The sequence below is a fragment of the Diceros bicornis genome, chromosome 1 (assembly GCF_020826845.1).
Source record: "Diceros bicornis minor isolate mBicDic1 chromosome 1, mDicBic1.mat.cur, whole genome shotgun sequence".
In the NCBI taxonomy this organism is placed as follows: Eukaryota; Metazoa; Chordata; class Mammalia; order Perissodactyla; family Rhinocerotidae; genus Diceros; species Diceros bicornis.
The window spans coordinates 67,665,254-67,680,908 of NC_080740.1; the positions used below are offsets into that span (position 1 = coordinate 67,665,254).

The 15,655-nt window shown below is 37.6% G+C and overlaps 1 protein-coding gene across 2 annotated transcripts in view; it reads right to left on the reverse strand.

The window, feature by feature from the left end:
* The window catches only part of DCTN4 (dynactin subunit 4), a 35,919-nt gene that overhangs the window by 2,848 nt on the left and 17,416 nt on the right, over positions 1-15,655 (reverse strand). For both annotated transcript variants that reach the window (XM_058544275.1, XM_058544285.1), the window contains 4 exons: positions 9,577-9,650; positions 6,418-6,472; positions 5,269-5,376; positions 3,150-3,247 (listed from right to left, as the gene is read on the reverse strand). In XM_058544275.1, the coding sequence (XP_058400258.1) occupies positions 3,150-3,247; positions 5,269-5,376; positions 6,418-6,472; positions 9,577-9,650 (335 nt within the window). The remainder of the gene's footprint in view (positions 1-3,149; positions 3,248-5,268; positions 5,377-6,417; positions 6,473-9,576; positions 9,651-15,655) is intronic.

The window sequence follows — 15,655 nt, forward strand, 5'->3', positions numbered from 1 at the left end:
TCCTCTTCAGCACACAGAGAAAAACTGGAAACACTTTGGTTCTTAAACTAACATATTTTTCTGTGAGTTTACACTTTTCTGCTTTTGTAACCAACTGAAAAGAGACACATTATTGTGTAAGTTGCTTTTTTCCCTGTTTATCACAAACATCTTTCCATGTTGGTATTTCTAGATCTTCTCCCTTCTACTTGCTGGTTGCACGGTATTCTATATTTACCATAATTGCTATACACTGAGGTTGTTGCCAGTTTTCCTCTGTTATAAACAATGGTGCTGCGAACGTCCCTCCACGTTTACCTTTGTGCACATGTGGGAACATTTCTATAGCATACAGATGGATACTAACTCAGAGCTTTAAAGGAATTTCTGGAACACCATAAATCAGTGTGTTTTTGTAAGTAACCTCTGTAAATTAGGAATTTTTAGAATAGAAAAAAAATTTCTTTAGTTGAGATTTCTATTTCAGTTTTCTCTGACATGCGCTTGAAGTTTGTGCTTCAATAGTTTAGCTTCAACAAGTAAAAGAGCAATGAGATGAAAAGAATTTTATCTACTATCCAAATGATACTCTGTTACTCTAAGAAGTTACTGGAATTAAACATTCACATATTTATACAGTATTATATAATATTAATTTCCAGATATCTAAAAGTCCTATAAAGGATAATATGAAATATAATTAATCCAATTTTTTATTAATCTGTCATGCAATCTGATTGGAATTTAATATCTCTGATCTTTCCAGAAGTTTACCTTGGCTTAACAAATTTCTATACCTAATTAATGTAATTTAAGGACCCACATAAAGCAGAGATTACAGAGAACCCATTTTGTATTGTTAACTAACTAAACCCTTGATCTGTATCAGATTCATTTAAAAAAAAATTCAGTTAAAAATAGTAAAAACAAAAAAGTAAGTCTGTCTTCTTAGCCTGAATTTCCTAGACAACCACTGCCATCTGGGAAGCTTTTAAAAAAAAATTCAGATTTCTGGTACCCACCTAAACCTGCTAATGAGACTCTTTGGGGTGGGGCCTGGACTCTACAGAATAAACACAACACAACCCCCGCCCCGGGGCATCTGACGTGAACCCGACACTACGCTCAGCTCACCACTACACTCAGCTCACCACTACACTCAGCTCACCGGTGCCCTCACTCTGTTTTTCCCACTCATCCCACATTCTCTCTTCTTTCCATTGTCTTCCTGAGGGAGCTCTTGATCATTCTGTTAAAAAACCTTAAATGTTCCCTGTGCCAGTATATTAAGCTATGCCTTTCAGCTCCAAGCCCACCATCTATAGCTTGCCTGTGACACAGGATTCTGCTAACCACGTTTCTGCTTTGTAGGCTGGCTCCCTGTCAGGTCCCTGTAGGGGGCTCTAAGGGAGACTAGAAGCCGGCAGGAGGAAGGGCTTGCTCCTCCCTCTGAACTTCCTGTTTCTGGGTGGTTCCTGTGGGCACCACTCCAGCAATGCTTCTTCGCTCAGAAAGTGACCGGATCCAGTTCAGTTTTCTAACTCTTGCAAACCAGCTTCATCATGCCCCCCCTCCAATGCCACCCTGAGAAGCCAGCACCAGTCAAGCAGTGTCCCCTCTCTCACCTCCCAAGAGGTCTGAGTTTCTTTCAGCTCCATGGGGCTCCTCCAGCAAGCTTCTAAACCCTGACAATTCTAACCATCTCCCTCTGTCCCTCACCCTAGGAGTGGTCGCTGCTTCATGAAATTGCCATCTCTGGGATCCTTCAGAGTTCTTTTTCATTTCTGAAGTTACCCAGTTACTAATTCTTCATATTAAATTCTCTGTTCAGATAACTGAAGTGATTTCTATCTTTAGACTGGATCCTGACTGATGCATTCCCCATCCAGGGAAAGGTCTGGTTTTTTCCTTTTCAGTTATAGGTTTAAGAGAGTAAAATCTATTAATTACTCTAAGAGGATGAGGGAAGGGGTGGACAGATTCAAAGATAAATCTATGGGGATAGAATATTGTATCCTGCCCACAACCATTAAAAATCATGCATGTGGGCCGGCCCTGTGGCTTAGCGCGTGCTCCGCTATTGGCAGCCCGGGTTCAGATCCTGGGCACGCACTGAGGCACCGCTTCTCCGGCCATGCTGAGGCCGCGTCCCACATATAGCAACTAGAAGGATGTGCAACTATGACATAAGGATGTGCAACTATGACATACAACTATCTACTGGGGCTTTGGGGAAAAAAAAAGGAGGAGGACTGGAAATAGATGTTAGCTCAGAGCCGGTCTTCCTCAGCAAAAAGAGGATGATTAGCATGGATGTTAGCTCAGGGCTGATCTTCCTCACAAAAAAAAAAAAATCATGCACATGAAAAATTTTTTATTAACATGGGAAAATATATTTACATGAAGAACAAAGGTTAAAAACTGCTTACAGAATGACACCAAGGATGAAAGAAATACATGGAAGGATAAACACTAAAATGTTACTGGTGCTCATGTCTGGTGGTGGGATTTTATTTTATTTTCTTCTTCATGGTTTTATATTATATTTCCCAAATTTCTATAGTATTTTTTTTTTTTTTTTTTTTTTTTGCTGAGGAAGATTTGCCCTGAGCTACCATCTGTTGCCAGTCTTCTTTTCTCGCTTGAGGAAGATTAGCCCTGAACTAACATCTGTGCCAATCTTCCTCTAGTTTTTGTATGTGGGTTGCCACCACAGCATGGCTGATGAGTGGTGTAGCTCCACGCCTGGGATCCAAATGTGAGAACCCAGGCCACCGAAGTGGAGCACACTGAACTTAACCACTACACCACTGGGCTGGCCCACATAGTAATTATTTTTTATTTTATTTTATTTTATTTATTTCCCCCAAAGCCCCAGTAGACAGTTGTACATCATAGTTTCACATCCCTCCAGCCACTGTACGTGGGACGCGGCCCCAGCATGGCCGGAAAAGCAGTGCGTCGGCGCGCGCACAGGATCGAAACCCGGGCCACCAGCAGCGGAGTGCGCGCACCTTACCGCTAAGCCATGGGGCCGGCCAATTAGTAATTGTTTTTATAAAAAGGCAAAAAAAAGTTTTTAAAAACCCAGATAAGAAAATTGGAATCTATAAATGGGTCTCCTGTATCAGCCAACTGTGGTATGAGAGGGTCACAAAAAAATCACTCACTCAGGGTCATCCTGAAAGTCCTGGGGTTCTGCCAACTCGTCATACTCAGCTGCTGCATCCTTGCCAGCTAAAACGAGCTCTTTAGGAGGCACCACCACCTGGAGAGCAACACAGAGATGCCTGCCTCAGAAGGGATCGGTGTGTTGTAGGACACTCATTCAACAGAATACAGTAAGGTATTACACATTGATCTAGACACAGAAGTAAGCAGCAAGTTTCAAGATGCAGTATTATATCACTTACATTAGGTTTAAAAACACATTGTGCAGGAATACAGACATTTCTAGCAAAAATATAAGAAGAATGAAATTTAAGGTAATGATAAAGTGAAGTGAGCGCTTACTTCATTGGGGCTGCACTGGGGAATTCAAGTGGGGAGGACATGGGGGCTTCAATTGTGTCTTTAATGTTTTATTTCTTAAGGGGATTGGGTACATGGGTGTTTGCTATATTATTCTTTCATACTCTGTGGTATATCTGAAACAGTTCATCATTTTTTCAAAAAAGAAAAACAGAAAGGAAAAACACTGGTTCCAACATAATCTTTTCTGAAATGGGGATGCTGAGTATGTTTATGGTCATGGAAAACAAACATTCTTCAGACTTATCCTTATGTTGCAACTAGGCCTCAACTTTGCTATGTTAGAGTTTAACAGATAACAATGTAAACCACATTTCTCATTATGGATACAAATGTGGCTGGGGAGCTATCAAGAGAGAGAAAGACAGCAAATCCACAAGCTGGGTATATACATTATATACATTACACACTTATTTCTCTATCCTCACTGGAACAGCTTATTAGTGTTATTAAAAAAGGAGCACAGGGGCCGGCCCGGTGGCGCAAGCAGTTAAGTGCGCGCGCTCCGCTGCGGCGGCCCGGGGTTCGCTGGTTTGGATCCCGGGCGCGCACCCACGCACTGCTTGGTAAGCCATGCTGTGGCGGCGTCCCATATAAAGTGGAGGAAGATGGGCACCGATGTTAGCCCAGAGCCGTCTTCCTCAGCGGAAAAAAAAAAAAAAAAAAAAGAGGAAGATTGGCGGATGTTAGCTCAGGGCTGATCTCCTCACAAAAAAAAAAAAAAAAAAAAAAAGGAGCACAGACAGATGAGTGTCATCTCTCTTTGGAAGTGATGATAGTAAATGAAATCATTGAAAAGCAGAAGGAAAAAAGAAAAAAGGGATAAAGCAATTCTCTACTACTATGTATTTGAATAATGGCTAATTAAAGATATAGGCATCCTTTCTACCAATTTCTGCTGTATCATGCTGAATTATGAGTTAGTAATAGATGGTCTATAGAGAAAAGTTCTTGATCTGAAATTTCAAGGACTAGATGAATCACCAAGTAGCCAAATGTAGAAAGGCCACATTTCATTCAACTAACACTGAGAATCAAAATCTCCTTTTTTAATATTTAGTTAGTGCTATGTATACTCTATGTAAGCAGAGGGCATCTAGAGGAGGCATACCGCTTTTAAAAGGAGAGGTTATTTCCTATGAGTCTTGAAAAATGAGAAGGCATTAGACTGAAAGAGAGCTGTGGACATGTATGTCAGGGGAGTGGGATAGGAAGGAGGCATTCTAGGTAAAACGAATAGCATATGCAATTCTCCAGCATGAAAGTTCACAACCCATTGGATCTCCTTGGATACAACCATTAATATGTACGATTCAGAGAATGCTAGATTTGGGGGTCTGGGGGAAGATCATCCCGGAAGAACAAATAGAGGTGAGAGCATTAAGGGGCTCTTATGCTAGGCCAAGGAATTTGGATTTCATCCCAAAGTCAGAGAGACGGCAAATGATCCGCATGCCATGATCAAAGTTAGATTAGAAAGGTCACCCTGGTGGCAAGACTGGAATGGAAGCAGCGGTGGACTAAAAACAGTGAAGTCAGTCAGGAAGTTACTGTGACAGTCCAGATGAAAAATGAACCTTCAAACAGGGCAGTGGCAGTGTGTTTGTGGATAAAGTAAAAAACTTAGGAGGTGGAATCAAAAGAACTTGATGACTGCTTGGATGTGGAAATGAGAGACAGTGTGGAGTCCTTTAAGCCTCAAATGAGGTCACTCCAGGAAAAGTCAGGGTCAGTCAGGATGAGGCAAAATGCTCCTACCTTTGCAGTGCTGTTGATGTTATCAGGGTCCCCCTCCTCGCACTCCAACAGTGTCACGTGGGTGAGGTTCTCCACTGGATTCGTAAGAGTCAGGAGGACCTGGCTCTCCTGTTGAACAGGAAAAGCACCTCTCAGACATGTTCCACTACTGCCACCGAGGTCCACTTTCTTAGTTGCTGTATCAAATATTTCACAAGATCATCACCCACCCAACGCCCAGTTACTCCTGAGCAATAACACCCACCCATACCTCCACATCCATTCTCAAAGTGCTCACTGATTCCTAGCCTGTTATTTATATGTTAGGCCACATACTCTCTGGAGTTGCTATTTCATTGAGGAAATGGGACGGATCCCACAGAAAGGGCCAGTTACGAGATCCAGAAATTCTGAGGAATGTACATTATCTAAGCAATTACTTAAAGTTTACCACTCTTGCTCCACCCAGTCCTCCACTTAAGAACTGAAAAGCAGGAAGCCCTCATAAATAAAATATGGGAGCCACAGGCTAGCCAGATGTAGTAACATAGGAAAAACGGTACATAAGACTGTAAAAGACTTTTTAAGATTTCTTGAATCATAATTTGCCCTTGTTTGGTACTCTCTTGAGATTAGCAAAAAAACCTTTAAATGAACAGGGACTGTATAAATGTCTTCATGAGCAGCATGAAAGGAAAGAACTAAAGAGGCTGCTGCAGAATATTCTACAATTCATTAGGGGGTGTGTATGGGAGGAAGGGGCACAGACAAGAACCTCAAAAGAGAGGGGCTATGGTAAAGAAGAAATCTAGCTGATTCCTGATATCTGATACATATACACACGAGATGGTGGAGAATCTCCTGGCAGGAGAAGAGCTAAAGATGCCTGTGGGGTCCAACATCTTCTCCTTCCTTTTCCCCACCCATGATTCCATCTCTATATAACGTGCATACTGCTCCTTCTGTATATATTACAAAGACGCTGTTGTCAAGAATCCCAGTTTAAAGAAATTTAAAATCTCAATCCCTTTATTATTCCGAACTTTCTTCTTTTCTATCCCTCGCTCATTGCATCCCATGCCAAACACACAAAGCCACCCACATACACGTATGCATACATCTCTGGATCAATGAATTCTTTCTCTTCCTGCTGATAAGCAAAGTACTAACCTTCATGTAGCGAAGGTTGGGAATTGACATGATTCTCACTTCTGGGATATAATTGCTATGCAAGAATAAAAAAATGCATTAACGTTTACTGGAGTCTCTTAAAAATTATTACTTTTTTTTTTTTTAGCTAGTGCAGCAAAGATTTCTTCATGTTAATTAGAACATGTCAGAGAAAATGAATTTTAAAGAATCATATTATCACCACAATAAGAACTTAAGACAAGACATGAAACCAAACTGGTAATGAGTTCTTTCTGAAATCTTACATATACTTTTAGTTTAGAGCCTATATATGTGTGTGTATCATGGCAGATATCTTCCTTATATACTTATTAGATATATTTTTGAGATTTTATTAATTTCTGTAAATCTAAAAGGCAACTGGTTATAAGATCCAAGACTGATTTAATAATACATTGTAGGGGTGTAAAAACACTACCACATATTTACCAAACACTTCTATACAGCACTTACTATACGCCAGGCAATGTTTTAAGCACTTTACAAATATTACCTCATGTAATTTTCACTGCAACTGCATGAAACAGATATTATTATCATCCCCATCATAAAGATGAAGGAACTAGGCTCGGGAGGAGAAGTAACTTACTGCTAAGTGGTCAGGATTCAAACTCAGGCAGCGTGGCTCCAGGGTCCCTGCTCTTAACCATTATGTTATGCTGCCTCTCTAAACAAAACAGAGTGTTGTACTTATGTGTGCTTGTTCTGGACTCAAAACTTCCCAGGTTGAAATCCCAGCTTTTAATGTTTATATACCAAGATATTTCTTTGTAAAGACCAGCACAAGATATTTACCTCTTTGTGCCTCGGTTTTCTCAATTATAAAACAAGGACAGTAAGAGTATCTATATCTTTAAGTTATTGTGAAGAATACATTAAATAATACATGCAAAAAAGTGCTCAGAACAAAGCAGGCATAAATGTTAGTTACTATGCATATATTAACATAAGACAAAGTCTATTGCAGAAACACTGAAAGTGGCAGGGCGGGGAGTGCACCTCAGAACTGAGGCAATAAGGTACTTTAACTTCAGACTAGGTAATTTTCATGCTCATCATCAGCAATACCTGAGTAACTTAACACCAATTCAAGGGCCCTACTATCAAGGATTTGGATTTAGCAGGTGTGAGGTGTGGCCAGACCATCTGTATCAAGATTCCCAGGCAATTCTGCCATCATGTCAGAAAAAAGTACTTTTTCTCAAAGCAAGCTTCAGAAATTAATGCTAAGCACATCCTGTCATTCAGGGTTTCTGTAATGAGTATAATTCTTAAGTAAGAAAGGCATTCATACCACACTTCACATGTACCATTTTTGTAGTTCTGTTCCTTCCTAACCAGCTACGTATTAAATAAGAGTAGTTGGGAAAACAGAACATATTTTATGGCGATTTACAGTTATAAAGCATTTGCAAACATAATAGCTCATTTGATTTTTCTCAACAACTGAGAGGGAGGCAGGACTGATATTATTCCCATTTCAGATATAAGGGAAATAAGTTTAGACAAACAGAGTGACAGACCTCATACCTGGCCCTTCTAGTTCCTTCCTCCTAACTCACCAGACCAGAGCTTCTCAACCTTTTGCCTACCAGTAATTTCTTTTTTTAATTGCTGCATAATATTCTACAGCACTAGTGTATCTCAATTTAAAGAACTATTTCTTTATTAATGGTTAACCAGCTTGACACTGAAATTGTTTCCAGCTTTTTGCCATTAAAATGTTGCAATATGCATCCTTATAAATGTATCTTTACATACCGGTGCTTTTGTTTCTACAGAACAGATTCTTGAAACAGCACTGCTGGGTTAAAAGGTCTATGTAATTTTGTCTTGGTATTCCAGACCACTCTCCAAAAAGACTCTAGCAATTCACAAGCCTACCAACAATATATGCAAATATGTTTACCCACACTCTCACGAGCACTAGATGCTATTTATTTTTTAAAACTTTTCCTATCAGGTCTCAGCATCTTTCCATATATTTCCCAGCCATTTGGAATTCCTCTTCTGTGAGCTGCCTGTTCAAATCCTTTGCCTCACCTCATCTCCCGTCCGTTTTTATCTTTCTGATTTGTGGGAATTTTGCATTCCAGGGATATTAAACTTTTATTTGTCATGGAGTGGCAAACATTCTTTCCTGCTCAACCGTCTGTCTCAGGACTTTGTTGTCAATTTTTTTTTTCTACAACTCACGTTTTTTGGCTAAGGTCAAAGCTGTCTATTTTCGTTAGTGGCTTCTGGGCTTCCTGCCTTGCTGTGAAGGGCTCTCACTCTCAAGTCAAGAGAATATTTTCCTAATTTTTCAAAATATTTTTCTTGTTTGATAGGTAATTTTCATACACAAAATTTTCTTCTACTGACAAGTCCCAATGAGTTAACACTAAATCACTTCTATCCCACTCAATGAAGTGTTATTAGAAACAGTCAAATGAAATGAGCCTTGTTACAGGAATACTCTTCAATCTGCTATACTGTGTTTATTATTTTTTACTTTAATTTTTTAAAAGATCATTCCAAACTTGGGTATATTTTATAATTTGTAATGAATTTGTAATTTATAATTTGTAATGAATTTTATAATTTGTCATGAATGACTAGTGACTCTCCATCCAATACCACATTGCCACATACCATACTATCATGTGTCCCTGATACAAACACGCACCCCAGCTTCTGTCTATAGATTTGCCTTAAAATTCATGGTATGTAATTCAAAACCTTAACAGGAAGAGAATAGCAAGATTATTCTGATGTAGTTTTTTTCTTTTTTAAGCCAAGAGTAAGCACATTTCACATCGGAAAAAACAAAACCAAGGGGCCGGCCCCGTGGAGTAGTGGTTAGGTGTGTGTGCTCCACTGCTGGCAGCCCGGGTTTGGATCCCGGGCGCACACCGACGCACTGCTTGTCAGGCCAGGCTGTGGTGGTGTCCCACATAAAGTAGAGGAAGATGGGCACGGATGTTAGCTCAGGGCCAGTCTTCCTCGGCAAAAAGAGGAGGATTGGCATGGATGTTAGCTCAGGGCTGATCTTCATCGCAAAAAAAAACAGAAAAACAAAACACAAAAACAAACAAAACCAAAAAAAAACAAAACCAATAAAACAGTAACCAAACACACCAATCCCAAAATACTTACACAGCAACCAGCTGGATTTTGAATTTGATAGATGTTGGATTAAATTCTGGCTTGCTCAAATTATGTTCACATTTCTAAAAAGAAAAAAATACATATCAGAGGAAAACAAGTACTCTGCTGATCCATAGAGCTGTGAAATTCAGACGGATAGCATTTACTAGAGTTTTATTTTGCTGCTAGACCACATATGTTTTGAAATAGAATGTATGCTACTGATAACCAAAATATATAAAAGAAGATGTTTTGGACTTCTGGACATAAGCAACCACACTATCAAATATTATACCTTTGCAGTGCTTTAAAACTACCGAAATAATAAAATTAACATATACTGAGTGTACTTACTATGTGTGCTGAACAATGTGGATTTTGCTGATTTTTCATCTTTGTTTTCTTTTAAAATTGATCTTTTTCTTTCCTCTCTACTAGCCTAAAAGGTATACATTCTTGGTTTAAGTGGGTTTAAACATCAGAGACTTTATGAAGTAGGTGTGGGTACTATAACTATTACTGTCCCCATTTCACAGATGATGAAAATAGGGCACAAGAACGGTAAGTATTCTGTGCAACTTCACAGAGCCAATAACAATTGGACCTGGGATTTAAATCCAAGAAGTGTGATTCCAGATCTCATGCTCTAAAATACAGTAATAATTATTTACTTATTTCTTGAATGGGTACTACATGCACCCAGTTAAAAAAATTTTTTAAAGAGTACCAAGAACAGACAGCATAAATATACCCCCCGTAACTTGTCCCCTCGTTCCTCCCCAGAGCCAACCAGCTTCTCACGTGTTTTCCCATAGATAGCCTATGCACATACAAGCATATGCATACATCATCTTGCTTTTTCACAACACAAAAGGAAAAATTTATATAATCTTCTGCCCTTTGTTTTCACTTAATCTATCTTGGAATTCCATACCAGCACACACAGAGGTACCTCTGTATCCTACTGCAACAATTTCTTTAACTTATCTAACTAGACCTAAATTGATGGATGCTTCCATGATTTTGCTACTACAAATAATGCAGCAATGAGTATTCCTGTATATGAATCATTTTGCACATGTGTAAATGTATCTGTAAGATAATTTCCTAAAAGTAGATCAAGGGGTGCATGCATTTGTTATTTTGACAGATACTATTAACTTTTGCCAATCTGATGATTATGAAATGGTATCTCACTGTAGTTTTAAAGTACATTTCCCTGATAACTGTACAGTTTTGAGTATCTTTGCTATCTATTGGGTATTGAGATTTCCTCTGCCATGACTTGTACCCTAGTATCTACTGGTTATTTTTAACTAGGATATCTTTTCCTTACTAATTTGCTAAAGTTCTTTAAATATCCTGGATACTAATCCTTTGTTAATTATATACCTTACAAATTACTTTTCTCAGTCTATGGCCTACCTTTTCATTTCTTTATGAGTTTTCTTTGAAGTGGGGGTACAAGTTTTACTTTCAATGTACATATCAAATACATAACTTTTCCTTTATAGTTTGTGCTTATTTGCCTTATGGAATACTCCTCTACCCAGAAGTCACAAAGATATTCTCCTATATTTCTTTCTACAAGTTTTGCTCTTCATATTTACTCTTTAAAGTTTCCAATGTTCCTGAAATTGACTTTTGCGTACGGTGTGAGGTAGAGACTCAATTTTATTTATTTTTTCATATAATCACTTGACCTAGCAAAATTTAATATGATCTTCTTTCCCCAATGATCTGCAATGCCATATTTAGTAAAATCAAGTTTCTTCACACGCATGAGCCTATTTTGCTTTCTCTATTCTGTTCCAATAGTCTATTAATCTAACATATGCATATATTGTTTATGGTTATATATACATGTATTTATTTTCCCTCCTTTCTTACACAAAAAGTTGTGTACTTGCCAGGCACCCTGCTTTTTGTATTTAAAAATATATCCCATATCAGTACATTATTTTTCATAGATTTATAAAACTCATTGTGTGGATGTACCCTAATCTCTGCATATTTTGGTTTGTATTTGTAGAGGTATACCTCTATATTTAGGGTACACTCCTAGAAGTGAGGTCGATGGGTCAATAGGACACTGTTTATTTACTCTTGGTAGATAGCACTACAAATTTTTATTAATTTAATTTATATATTAATATTTATTTACTATCATTAATCTTTTTAAAGGAATCAATTTTTGGTTTTGTTATTCTTTTGTAGTTTATATTGGTTTCTTAGTTTGTTAATACTTACTCTTCCTTCTAGTTTCTTTGGACTTTGTTGTTCTTTTTCTAACTTGTTTTTTTTTTTTTTTTGTGAGGAAGATTAGCCCTGAGCTAACATCCATGCTAATCCTCCTTTCTGCTGAGGAAGACCGGCTCTGAGCTAACATCTATTGCCAATCCTCCTCCTTTTTTTCCCCACAGCCCCAGTAGATAGTTGTATGTCATAGTTGTACATCCTTCTAGTTGCTGTATGTGGGACACGGCCTCAGCATGGCCGGAGAAACGGTGTGTCGATGCGCGCCCGGGATCTGAACCCGGGCTGCCGGTAGCGGAGTGTGTGCACTTAACCACTAAGCCACAGGGCCGGCCCCTCTAACTTCTTGAAATGGGTGCTGAGATCACTGATCTTTTAACATTTCTTTTTTTTAAATTTTTTATAATTTTATTTATTTATTTTTTCCCCCAAAGCCCCAGTAGATAGTTGTATGTCATAGTTGCACATCCTTCCAGTTGCTGCATGTGGGACGTGGCCCCAGCATGGCCGGAGCAGCAGCATGTGGGTGCGTGCCCGGGATCCGAACCCAGGCCGCCAGCAGCGGAGCGCGCTCACCCAACCACTAAGCCACGGGGCCAGCGCTAACATTTCTTCTTTTATAATATATATATCTAAGAATGGCTTAGTTGCATCCTACAAGCTTTGCTATAGAGAAATCACTGATTTCTAACTTAATTGCATTGTGATAAAATATTTTAATAATGTCATCTTTTGAAAAATGTTGAGAGTTATACTTTATAACCCAGTATATAATTTTTATAAGTGTCTGTGTATACTTGCAAAGAATGTCTATTCTGCAGATATGGTGTACAGTGTTCCAAGTATGCCATTAGGTCAAGTTTGCTAGTTGCACTGTTCAAATGTTCTACATCCTTATTGATTTTCATCTGTTTGTTTTCTCAGTTACTGAGAGAAGTATGTTAAATTTTCCATATATTAATGTCATTTTCTCAAATGCTGCTTTATATATTTTGAGTCTATGTTATTTAGTGTATACAATTTTAGAACCATTATATCCTCTTTGTGAATTAAATCTTTTTTCCTTTATGAATTCTCTCTTCTTTAAAAAATTAGTGTTTGCACAATGTATCTTTTCCCATCTATCTTTCCTTTCAATCTTTCTGAATTCTCATGTTTGTGTTTCTTGTAATCAGCATACAGATGGCGAGTTGCATTTTGTTCATTTTCAAATTTAGTCTGATAATCTGTCTTTTAATGGAAGCATTTAGTTCATTGGTAGTTAATGTAAATACTGATATATCTGGCTTTAAATCTACTATCTTACTGCATGTTTTCTATTTGAATCACTGGTTCTATGTTCCTTTCCTCTCACTTTCTTTCTTTTTGTAGATAGACTTTATCAAGTTGAGAAAGTTCCCCTCTATTCCTAGTTTACTGAGAAAAAATTTTTTTTTATCATGAATGGGTACTGGATTTTGTTAAATGCTTTTCCTGCATCTATTGATATGATCATGTGATTTTCCTTTTTCAGTCTGTTGATGTGATGGATTGCATTAATTGATTTTTGAATGTTGAACCAGTCTTGCATCCCTAGGATAAATGCCACTTGGTTGTGGTGTATAATTTTTTAAATACATTTTTGGATTTGACTTGCTAATATTTTGTTGAGGATTTCTGCATCTATGTTCATGAGAGATATTGGTCTGTAATTTTCTTGTAATGTCTTTGTCTAGTTTTAATATTACCATAATGCTGGCCTCAAACAACAAGTCAGGAAGTATTCCCTCTACTTCTATCTTCTGAAAGACATTATAGAGAATTGGTATAATTTGTTCCTTAAATGTTTGGGAGAATTCAACAGTTAACATACCTTGGCCTGGTGCTTTCTGTTTTGGAAGGTTATTGATTCAATTTCTTAAGTAGATATAGGACTATTCAGACAGTCTATTTCTTCTTGTGTGAATTTTGGCAGATTGTGTCTTTTAAGGAATTGGTCCATCTTTCTAGCTTATCAAATTTTGGGGCATAGAGTCGTTCATAGTATTCTTTTATTATCCTTTTTATTTCCATGGATCTGTAGTGATGTCCCCTCTTTCATTTCTGATATTAGTGATTCATGTCCTCTCTGTTTTTCTTAGTTAGCCTGTCTAGATGCTTACTGATTTTATTGATATTTTCAAAGAACCAGCTTTTGATTTCATTGTTTTTCTCTGTTGATGTCATTGATTTCTGTTCTAATTCTTATTTCTTTTCTTCTGTTTACTTTGGATTTAATTTGCTCTTCTTTTTCTCGTTTCCTAACATGGAAACTTAGATTATTGATTTTAGATCTTTCTTCTTTTCTAATATATGCATTCAATGCTATAAATTTCCCTTTAAGCGCTGCTTTTGCTGCATTCCCAAATTTTAATAAGTTGTGTTTTCATTTTCATTTAGTTCCAAATATTTCTAAATTTCTCTTGAGATTTCTTTTTTGATCCACATGTTACTTAGAACTGTGATGTTTAATCTCCACATATTTGGAGATTTTTCCAGTTGTCTATTATTGATTTCTAGTTTAATTTCACTGTGATCTGACAGCAGATATTTTATGGCTTCTATTCCTTTAAATTTGTTAAGGTGTTTTTTATGGCCCAGAATGTAGTCTATCTCAGTGAACGTTCCTTGTGGGCTTGAGAAAAAAGTGTATTCTGCTATTGTTGGACGAAGTAGTCTATAAATGTCAATTATATCCAGTGATTGATGGGCATAATTGAGTTCAAGTATGTTTTTACTGATTTTCTGCCTGCTGGATCTGTCCATTTCTGAGAGATGGGTGTTGAAGTCTCCAACTATGATAGTGGATTCATCCATTTCTCCTTACAGTTCTATCAGTTTTTGCCTCACGTAGTTTGACACACTGTTGTTAGGTGCATACATGTTATGAATTGTTTTATCTTCTTGGAGAACTGACCCCTTCACCATAACGTAATGCCTTTCTTTATCACTGATAAGTATCCTTACTCTGATGTCTGCTGTGTCTGAAATTAATACGGCTACTCGTTTTCTTTTGATTGGTGTTAGCATGGTCAATTTTTCTCCATCCATTTACTTTTTTTTTTATTGATGTCATAATAGTTTATAACGTTGTGAGTTTCCAGTTGTACATTATTATTTGTCAGTCACCATATAAATGTGCCCCTTCACCCCTTGTGCCCACCCCCAGCCATCCATTTACTTTTTAATCTATATGTCTCATTAGATTTAAAGTGGGCTTTTCTTTTCTTTTTCAAAAGATTTTTCATTATAGAAATTTTCTAACACATGCAAAAATACAGAATAGTATTATAAATCCCTAGGTGCCCATCACTCAGCTTCAACAATTACCAACTTGTTAGCAGTAACGGCCAATCTTGTTTCATCTACACTCTCACCCACCCCCATGAGTATTTTGAAACAAATATTAGACATCATATCACTTCATCCATAAATACTTTGGTATGTATCTCTAAAAGATAAAGATATTTAAAAAAAGATAACAATATTACTATTATCCCTAAAAAAATGAACAATTCTTTTAATAGCATAAAAAATTCAGCCCGTGTTTAAATTTCCCTGAAAGTTTCATGAATTTTTATTTCTTTCCTCACTCCCTTACCCTTCTTCCATTCCTCCCTCCTCCCCTGGCCCTCTTCTTTCCTTCTATGTTTTGTTTGAATCAGGAATTAAATAAAGCCTACACACTGTGTTTGGTTGATATGCCTCTTAAGTTTCTTCTAATCTAGGGCTGCATTATGTGACAATAGCAGCCACCAGTCACATGTGGTCATTTAAATGATTTAAGGTGAGGGGGCCGGCCAGGTGGTGTAAG